The sequence below is a fragment of the Cylas formicarius genome, unplaced genomic scaffold, assembly GCF_029955315.1.
Source record: "Cylas formicarius isolate icCylForm1 unplaced genomic scaffold, icCylForm1.1 PGA_scaffold_12__32_contigs__length_19106922, whole genome shotgun sequence".
In the NCBI taxonomy this organism is placed as follows: domain Eukaryota; kingdom Metazoa; phylum Arthropoda; class Insecta; order Coleoptera; family Brentidae; genus Cylas; species Cylas formicarius.
In genome coordinates, this window is record NW_026844225.1 from 14,702,033 (window position 1) to 14,712,795 (window position 10,763).

The 10,763-nt window shown below is 42.8% G+C and overlaps 1 protein-coding gene across 1 annotated transcript in view; it reads left to right on the forward strand.

Annotated features, from left to right (window-relative positions):
• LOC132695791 (zinc finger protein basonuclin-2-like) overlaps positions 1-4,040 on the forward strand; it is a 136,303-nt gene extending 132,263 nt beyond the window's left edge. Inside the window, exon 4 of the mRNA XM_060660256.1 lies at positions 222-4,040. Within this exon, the coding sequence (XP_060516239.1) occupies positions 222-3,272 (3,051 nt within the window). The 3' untranslated portion in view covers positions 3,273-4,040. The remainder of the gene's footprint in view (positions 1-221) is intronic.
• The last annotated feature ends 6,723 nt before the right edge of the window (positions 4,041-10,763 follow it).

Here is a 10,763-nt window from a genome sequence, read left to right on the forward strand (position 1 = left end):
TTTTTCTACAGTAGTTAGTAATTATTATGGTTCCTTCATTTGTTTCCTTTTTTCAATTTTTCTTGTCTCACTAACTTTGTTTACTTCTTTCGCTTTTCTTCCTTATTTTCTTTTTGCTGGCCTTTTTCCTTGTTTGCTTTTCCGTCGATATCTATTTTGTGTCATTATTTTTCAGTTACCGTTACCACCGTTACTACAACAATCGCATTTCGTTGTTTCAGCAGTCATACGGCAGCACTCTGGACCGATGGAGCATATGTAATCCCGAGGAGGAGCCTCTGGTCCTCCAGCAATTTCTCAGGTTCGGAGAAACCAGAGCCATAACGCAACAGCTCCTTTTGGCGCAACAGGCCCTTCAGGATCGCACCCTGGAGCGTCTGGAGCGCCGACACTCGCCGCACCTACGGGCGATGTCACCCAGTCGTCGCCCATCGCCGCCGACCGTACCGCCGCCGCCGTTCCACCCCCAATCGCACACGATGTCGCCGCACCAAAAGCATCCCCTGGGTTTTTTGAAAATGCCACCGGCCGTCGCTAGCAACGGTCCGATTTCGTCGACGTCGCCGCCCACCAGTATTAGCAGCAGCCCGTTGAATCGACTCCAGAACATGCAACCGTTCGATTATCGAAAACTAGGACCGAGCATATCGGCATTTTCGAATCGCGTCAGTCCGGAGATGACGTCGCGACGCCGTACCGGAGAAACCGAACCGCCCTCGGTCGGTCTCAACCTAAGCATGGCGACGTCGTTGCCGAATTGTCTACCGCCGCCGCCGCCGCCACCACCGACGTCTTTAGCGCACTCTGCGGCCGCGATGGCCGCCGCTGCCAATTCTCTAGCGGCCGCCAGTCTCGTAGCTTCGTCCTTTCCCGGCCTGATGACCGCCCGTATGTCGACCGGACGAAGCAAATCGCCGGACATGTTTTGCGGCAACAGCGAAGAAGAAGACGCCGACGAGAATTCGCAAAGCGTGTTGAATTTGAGCCGTGACGCGTCGTCGAAGACGCCGAAACACGGCGTACGCGCGTTACCCGGCAGAAAACCGTCGACACCGACGAAACGTCAATGGGGCTCGCCCGGTTTACCGTTAAATTTGGGCACGCAATTTATTAACCCCGCGACCGGCAAGAAACGCGTCCAGTGCAACGTCTGTCTGAAAACGTTCTGCGACAAGGGCGCGTTGAAGATACATTTTTCCGCGGTGCATTTGCGCGAAATGCACAAATGCACCGTCGAGGGTTGCAACATGATGTTCAGTTCGCGACGTTCGAGGAACCGGCACAGCGCGAACCCGAACCCGAAGCTACACTCGCCGCATCTGAGGCGGAAAATATCGCCCCACGACGGGCGCAGCTCGCAATCGCATCCCTTATTGATACCGCCCCAGACGGGGCTGTCTTTGCCGGCAGCGGCCGCCGCCCTGAATCCTTTGAATCCGTTCGGTCCGTTTCCGTTGCTGACGCCTCCGCCGGACATGAAGTACCATTCTCTAGCGACGATGGATTTTAAGCAAACGTTAGATTTAAGCATGCAACGGATCGAGGAGAACAACAAACACGTAGCCAAAGATTTCGCCGTTTCGGCGCTCGTCGGTAACCAGCAAACGTCCGAGGAAGAGGAGGACGACGACGACGGCGGCGGCATCGTCGTCGTCGGCGGCGACGACGACGACGAAACAATGCCGGAAAAATGCGACGAAACGAATCAGCCGAAAGACTTCAGTATGCCCGCGAAGAAGCAAAAAATGTCTGTGTCGGACGCGGACAGTAACGAAGAGGATTCGTCGAGCGTCGTCGACAATCACAGTTTGAAAGACGAGGCGAACGTGTCGACGAACAACAAGCGGAAACGGAAAAGTCAGAATCCTACGCGTTGCGCGGTCGCGACCGCGATGACGGACGACGCGGTTAGCGACGCGGATTCGTCGAACGACGATTTTGTCGTCGACGCGTCGAAAAAAAACGACCAAGTCGAACGACGCGAGTCGTCGCCTTTAGATTTGGGCGCGGCGACGCGTAGTCCGGACGTGAACGCAAACGAGCCGGAAAAAACGTCCGAAATCAAAACGTCACTCGCTCCACTATTTTCGATCGACAAGTCGAAAAAAGAGAAACCGCTCCACGAAGCGGACGCGGCGTCCTCGCACGAAGAGACGGACGAACGGCCTGCCAGTTCAGTCGAGAGCAACAAAAGCGACGAATCATTCGACGCGTTGAACCCGTTACGGCATCTCGAGTCGTTGTCGCACGGCCACTTCGGCGACATGATGACGCGCGGCCTTCATTTGGGATTGAGTTCCGCTTCCCAATTCCCGCCATTGGGGTTTATGATGGGCCCCCCGAGTCCCGCGAGGTCGCAAGCGTCGTCGGCGGGCAGCAGCAACGGCGCCGAATCCGCGGACGAGAATAGTCAAAACCAAATATTCGGTCATTTCGATAACGGCCAGTTTATCAGCACGATGGACGTGCCTATCGATAAAGACAATCCGCGACGTTGCACCGCGTGCGGTAAAATATTTCAAAATCATTTCGGCGTGAAGACGCATTATCAGAACGTGCATTTGAAATTGATGCACAAGTGCAACGTCGACGGTTGCAACGCGGCGTTTCCGTCGAAACGCAGCCGGGATCGGCACAGCGCGAACCTGAACCTTCACCGGAAACTCTTGTCGACGTCGTCCGACAAAAGCGGCGGTAGTTTGTCGCCGTTTAATTTCGCCGCGAATCCGACGCTGCACGGCGATTTCCTGACGCGTTTTTACGCCGAGGAAGCCCTCAAAGGCGGCCACCATTTGCCTCCGCCGAATTTGGATCAGCTCATATTGAACGGCGACAGAATACCGCATCCTCCGCTGCTGTTGCCGCCGTTAGGCAATCTTCCGTTTCCGTTGAGTAGTTTCGGTCATTTTAATCAATTCAACGGCAATTCGACGCGCAAAGAACGATCGTCGAGTTCGAGTTCGCCCCAATCCTCTTCCCCACCACCGTTGAATTTATCGCCCGGTCCCGTAAAGTACGTGCATTGCGTCGAGGAAGATCTGCCAACCCCAGACCGCGACGGTAACCTACCCTGTCGATTTTGTCGTACGACTTTTTCGAATCCGTCGCAATTGAAAGATCACTGCGAGCGGAATCATTTGGGGGACATGTTTAAATGCACGGTGATGGGGTGTCCGAAGGTTTTCGTCTCGCGGACGAGGAGAAACGTCCATTCGGAGAACGAGGCATCGCACGCGACGTCGACGGCGAAAAACGATTCGGACGTGTCGTGACCTTCGAGAGGCGGCGCGTTAGAGTTAAGGACTATCCCGTCGTGGTGGTGATCAAACCAGTAAAGTACTTATCCGCGGTTAGATAATTTCCTATATGTGATTATAGATTAATTGATTCTTAGGGCGTAGACTTTTCTTTTTATGTTTTGTCTTTTTTTTTTTGAAGCCAGTGTTGTTTTTCATTTTTAATTTATTTCGCTTGTATAAAGGTTTTTTTGTTTTTGATACGTTTTAATTATTACTAAGTAGGACCCAAACTTGTACAAATACGAATATGTAGCCAGTCCAGAAATGAATACTCATTTTGTAAATAATCGTAGTCGTCGTAGTAGTTCTTTTCGTTTTGTTTTTTTTTCTTCTTTTTGAGGACGCTACCTGCATGTGAATAATAAAAGATTGCTCATTTTCGTGGTAACAAAGTAATAAACTAAATGTAATCGATATTATTCACTGTCAACAAATTTTAGTGATCTAGTAAACCAATGTATATTTAAATGTGCAATAACGTTGTAAATACGCCCACATTGCTTATATTTATGTATAGATGTACATAACGCGCAGTTTTAAAGGACAAATACTTGAATTCCTAACGGTATACGAAGCGCAAAAAAATCCTGAATCCCTTTTTAAGTTTTGCACGCGTCAAATTTTGAAGAAATAACAAACATTTTCGGTTCAATATTAATCGATCAAATGTTATTTGTTATTGCACCATCCCCGTGTACAGAAAAAATATGTATCGCCTTTTATGGGCTTAATAAAAATATAGCTGTCGTATTACGATTTAATTTACTCCACCTATTTCCCAATTGCCTTGGTGGTACACAGCAGTCACTCAGATAAGGTAAGTGTAGTCTGGGCATTAGAAACAAGTTCATTATAATTTGTCGTCTATTATCAAACCAGATCATAAAAATTCCAATATCTTAATGACATCTAAAAGTCAAAACGACTTACAGATGCATGATGCGTCTCAAAAGATGATGTTTAATTGCGCATGTTCGAGAACAGCATTAGTCAAAAGACTTTAACAGAACGGTCTCGTTTATAAACAGAAATTACCAATTTGAATTGTTCTAAAATGCTTAAGCATTTAAATATAATTAAGATTTATTTATTGCGTGGGAATCTGAATCTTGATTTGATGGTTTTAGGCGAACGTAACATCTTTATTAGATTGACCAAAGGTGTGATGTGCGTAAAAAATTAGTTCCACGCGATTATACGTTAACGAGATACCGTCCGGCGACCACGGATGAAAGAAAAAAAATCAATTTGACGGGCATACGGGACCCATCGATAATTTATTAAAATATCGTATCGAGGGGTTTTGTTTTGATAAGTGTTCTATTTAAATGAACCGATCCATTTCATGGCCTTGAAGGTTGCGGCTAGTTTTCGGCCTCGGCAAAGGGGCCCGCAGCCCTGTAAATAATGAGTCTGTGTGACTTACTGCGGGGGGGCATGCGAGACTCTGCCCCCGGGGGGCCGTATTCATTTTCAATCACCACTGGATACTGACTGGATCTGTTTTAATTTTCTATAAAGAATTATTGTTTTGTAACACTTGCTTCGCTAATCGCCAAAGTAATTGTTTACGTTTGGACGTAATTAATAACTTGGGATTAATTATTTCATTCCGACGAAATGATCTCGTAATCAAACTCCATTCTTTGTGTGGCATATTAAGCCGGTGCTTTCGCTATTGATTTGAGTGGACCGTTCTATAAAGCGGTTTTTATTTTTAAAAAATAATTTACCATAATAAATAAGTTTAGTACAACCTTTATTGGTGAAGATACAACACAACTGTTTGGAACGGTTTCATCATTTTATGGGTGGTGCTTTTTAACGACGAATTTGTTTTTTAAAGTTTATTGATTTGTACTCTTAGGGCAATTCTAATTGCCGTGGCCGTTTTGAGCTTCTTAATTATTACTTACGTTACTAGAAGGAGCGAGTCAGTTACCGACGAGATATTGGATTGGGTGCTGCCGCCGTCGAGACTTACTTCTCGGAGAAGCCCCTAGACGGATATCACCATTTTTGAAGCAACCAGTCAAGGTACGACCACCCAGACACACACATTTTTCTCAGGACAGAAGCATATCTTAGACATTTTTCAATGTTGCCAAGTTTCAGACTATCCCATTATTATGCCGTTATTTATTACAGAACAATAAACAAATGACGCATCGCTTGGAATATTCAGGGACTCAAATGGTGCTGCGGCCGTCCGAAGATCATGCCTACCACATCTTAGACGCAGTATCCTGTCAATGAAACAAGGTGAGACTGGTGGGACTTCACTTGGTAAATTCCTGTGATGTTCTAGAAGATTTTTAAATTTATCGTGATTGTAGACGACCTGTACACTCATTCTCCTTACACCCCTATCACACGTACACACACAACAAAAAACAGTCTTTACATATTTGCTGTTTTTTCTTTCTAGTTGCTGATTTGGGAGACCAACAACGGTTCAGTTTCGCATCCAAGGCAGGCAGGCAAATTGCAGACACGCGAGAACCATCAGTTTATTAACTGAAATGTATCACTTTCTATTGTTTTTAATTATTTTTATCAATAAATTTTCACAATTGTGTATTATTTGGTATGCTTTTTTGCGGTTTTATCTCCTTTCCTACTGGCCCAATAAAAAAAAATATTCTGATTGATTGAATCCAAATGGTGGAAAAATGGCGAAAAAGAGCTTCGAAATCTGTGATTGGGGCAGCGAATTTATTTATAAACCATTTAAAATTTTCTTGACAAATTGGTGGATGCGCAATATTTTTCCTACCTCCTCGCCTGTCTGCTCTCATGATAAAAATCGAAAATTTTTGCTACAATCTGACAGAATAGTGCACAAAACGATCGATTGTTTTAATCAGCGCATTCACCATAAATTTTAAAAACTTCACGATAGAATTTTGCCAATTTTTCACGGTGTTGTCAGATTGCGTAAAATTTCATAAAATGAAGGGAAATCGGACTACAAAACAGATGTTTTTTCTAGAAATTGCTTAAATTTTGGAGATTCTGGCAACGCAGCAAAAATGTTAAAAATTCTATGATGTTCTAGAACATTTTTAAAGTTATGGTGGATGCGCTTGTTTCGATCGTTGACCGTTTTGTGCAAAATTTGGCCGATTTACGCGAAATTTGTCGATTGTTAGCAGGAAAACACAATTGGCGAGGAGGTATGAAAAGTATCAGGAGCAAAGAATGTTAAAATTATTGCGCATCCGCCAATCTGTCAAGAATTTTTTTGGACATTTAAAGAATTTGACGATTTTGTGTGAAATTTGACCAAATTTTCTCATTTTTTTCCATTTTTACCACGAGACGAGGAGGTATTTCAATTTATCGGGCGCGCAATAGGCGTGGCCAAAATCGAACAATCAGAGAATTTCACGATATTTTTCCACCATTTTTCGGCCTGGGGCGTCTTTAACTTGAGCCAATCTCTAGTCTATTTCGCCAAAGGAAAAACACATTCAGAATTTAACTCACATTTATTAAGAAACTTGTAATGCACATATCAGTCAACTTAAGTAATTTAACATACACTCTATTTACCATACACATTAAAACGCACTCCATGCCGCTTCTCCCGGATTGCCGTCCTTCCTTGTAGTTCTGCAAAAAAATACCAAAACGTTAATACGACTCCAATTTTTTATTAACCACTTAAGGCCTTTTGCACAATTGGACATCACACAGGTTAATTTTTTTTAATATATACTTTTGCACAATTCGACATCACACAGGTTATTTTTTTCAGTATAAACTTTTGCAAACGTATAAAGGAAGAATGTTGAAAACTTACGTGCGAGGGAAACAACGTTCGATTCTGTCCTTCAGCGTTGTTGTCACAGATTTCGAGATGACATTTCCAGCTACCTGGGCACCATCAGTATTGATTCTTGCAACATTATGTCGAAATGACGCACTGACTCCACGATGCGTCTCAGGGACAGTGAAGTTCTTCATAGTTTTCACACCTAAACCATGTAAACATGGTCAGCATATGTCCGCAAACGCCAAATCATTGATAACTTACACACTGCTGCACGAGCCATCTTCTGCAAGCGCCTCTTCTGAATGTCAGATTATTTATCCGCAACGGAATTTCTTCGAGATATGAGAATTTTCCATGATGGGAATTGCATTCTGAAACATTAAGTGAATAAATAAACGTGTAAATGTGTGTCACAGCAAGTGCATCAATATGCTTAAATATAAGTGTGTATGTGTTTTTTTTTGTATAGTATACGTATGATCGGGCTTAGTTGTTTTTTCTGAGCATGTCGGGCTCCAGATATTAATACTGACTAACACCTTAGCTGCCCTCCGAGCTCTGATCCCCACGGTATCCGCCACTAGGTGGGGGGAGGATTTGACTGCTGCTCTTTCATCTGGTAGCTTCTTCCTTCTCTTCTAATTGGCGACGTTTCTGCTTCTTCCCATTGACCGCAAATCTGTGAGGACTTCAGTTATGTACTCGCCGATGGTGTTCCAAGCGGCTTCTAATGACAACATATCTTCTTCTACAGTCTCTGATCGAATTGTCCGTGTCGGAATTGTCTCCAGTTCATCTCGTTGTGGACTAAAAAGTGGGCACTCAGAGAATACGTGCTCTGCATCCTCAAAAACTGCTGCGGAGAATCATAGTGCTTGAAGCGGTGAATATAGATCTTCGTTAGTGTAGTGTAGTGTAGTTTGCTTCTTCCGATGGTAAAGGGTCCGTCTTTCCGTAGTTAGACCAAGAGGTAAATTTCCCTAAATGACACACACTGCTTCCTCAGATATTGTGCGGAAGACGCTTGCAACTCGTAGGGCAGTGTAAGTGAGTCTGTGAGTGTTAGTCATACTTATACCTTATCAAATGACCACGACGTCTCAGACACGTGGTCAATCTGCAACGTGCAACCAATGAGAACTTTCTTTTTCAAAAGATAAAAAGAATTTAGTGTGACTGGATGCCTCAGTGTTTAATTGTAAGTGTATGCGGGCATATGTGTATAGGTCTATGAAATGTGTGCCTGCGTAACATGAGGGTGCGTATGTAGAGGGGAATTTGTGGATTTATTGATGTTTATATGAGTAAGTGTGTGAGGACACAATACTTTAGTGTGTTAAAATAAAAACAAGTCTAATATTAAACCATTTAAACGAATTCCATCTAACGACATCTACTGCCCAAAGACACCCAAGGGGCAATAGCAGAAAATATGTTTGCGATTAATTCACAATTAATTTTCCGGACCATTTTGAAAATTACATATAATTTAACAAATTCTTAATTGCTATATTCCCAGAAGAACCGCCGCATAGACCCTTGTCAAATTTTTGGGCCGCCGAACATACCTGCTTATTAGTGTGTCACACATGTCTCAACGCGAGAAAAGAACAATCTTATATGATCTCGAAAGACGCGACAGCCATTTATACAAACCGCTGCGACGCGTACTTTTGCATTTGCATTTTTTGCATTTCCTACACCGATATCGAATAAAAAAAAACGAGCGAAAACCACGGATAAGTGTGGCCGTTTTTTTCCCCCCTTTTCAGTTAAGTTGTACCTACACGATAAGAGGCCGCGATAAACCGTTTAGCTTCGGGCCAAAAAGACAGACACGCTTTGTCGTAGCCGCTATTAAATAATCGCCGAACGCCCAATAAATTTCGGTAGATAACATCGTCATTTTGACATGTCAACAATTACTAATACCGTGACTTACTTGATATATTTTTAATTAGTACACGCTTTTAATTGGCGACGAGTAGTGAATTTTCAGGGGAGAAATGAATAATATAACAGATAGAACCCTCGCCATTAGCCTATACGGCGACACGAACGATAGATAACGTACGCGTACGCGGGTGGGCATTATTAATTTGATAATTGCTACCTTAGTTTAAATGTCAATCACAAGCAACTCGTATTTAGACAAAGAAACGTTTCAATACAATAACTTTTTCAATCAGATTTACGGTTGCTAAAATAAAATTGTCTTTAGCGTAGCTCTTAGCATCTTCTTACGGTTTCGGAAGAGCATTCAAGCGATTTCAACGCTTTCCGGCTTTCCATAAGTATATTGAGGTTTCTCCGGGTTAATAACCTTTCTACAAGTATTCTTACACAGAGCTGGAATACGTACCAAAGGCGGTCTTTCCTGTCCTTTCCCAGTACTCAGTTTTAAGAATAACACTGAGTTACTGGGGAAAGAACAGGAAAGACCGCCTGTCAAGCAAGAGGACTGAGTACAAAAATATCCTTTCCTCTCTGCGTGACAGGGTTACTTCGTAGCACAAGTTTGTCGAAGTTGCATTAGGCGTTATGTCTAATGAGAGCTAAAGAATTCTATGGTTGCATTATATGATATTGGCCGTAGGTTCCTTTTGCAGAAAGAATTCTGCACCTCATTTTCGGTTAGAAACACAGTAAGTAATGTGGGGAGGTCTGAACCTACTAGTTTTCATCTATAACATTAAAATAAAACTCCTATATTTATGGATATAATACCCATAACAAAAATATATGCTTGATTAATCTGTAAGTTTCTTTGGGTAGGCATAAAACAAGTCGCAACTTTGGACGAAAAAAGAAGGGTAAAAGGTTTGTTGTTATCTTGTACTTTGTACACGATTAAAGAGTTTTTGAAGTTTTTAAAGAATAAATAAAAACCTTCAGCACAGTCTGTTCAATTTTTACTGCTATTTTCAGTCATATTCCTTTTTAGCAAAAAGAAATCTCTGTCCTATCCACCGACTTATAAAAAGATATATTACGGAGAGTTTCATCATCATCATCGGTTTTAGAACTTCAAAGCAAATTCGATAAAACTTATAAGATTTTGTAAGCCACCACTGGCAACACTCGGAACTATATTGTGTGGTTTAATACATTTACTGACATGGTAGTCAGAAAATCTCCGAAATCATCCGATTGCTCCCAAACCCGTGGGGTAAAATCTCAGAAATGTCCGAATTTGCTCACATCCGTGGGAAACGAAACTGACATGGTAAAGTGACGCTTCCCTCACGCTAGATCGGTATATAATTAGGTATTTTACAGAAAGAAGTAGAAAAAATATTTTGAAAATTTACAAATAAATCCATCGAGATGAAATAAAAATCACATACAAGTGTGTGAAATGTGCGCAAATTAATTGAAAACACAGTTGTGAACGAATCCCGAAGTTCGGCTTAATAGTCAATTAACTATGTCACGAAAGAGCGGTAGTAATGGCGACCGAATCGGCAGCGATAATGTAAAACGTGACATTTTAGGAGGAAATTATGCGCTGGCGTAGGAAAGGAAGAATTTTCTAACTCGCATGTTGTTGCACAATCGCATCGAACCGATCGAATGTAGTTCTATATTGTTTTCACTAAGGGAGTTCGTCAACGCGTGTAATATTTGCCATTTATTTATGATGAATTAACTTTCCGGTGACATTTTCTAAGCTTTGATCAACGCAG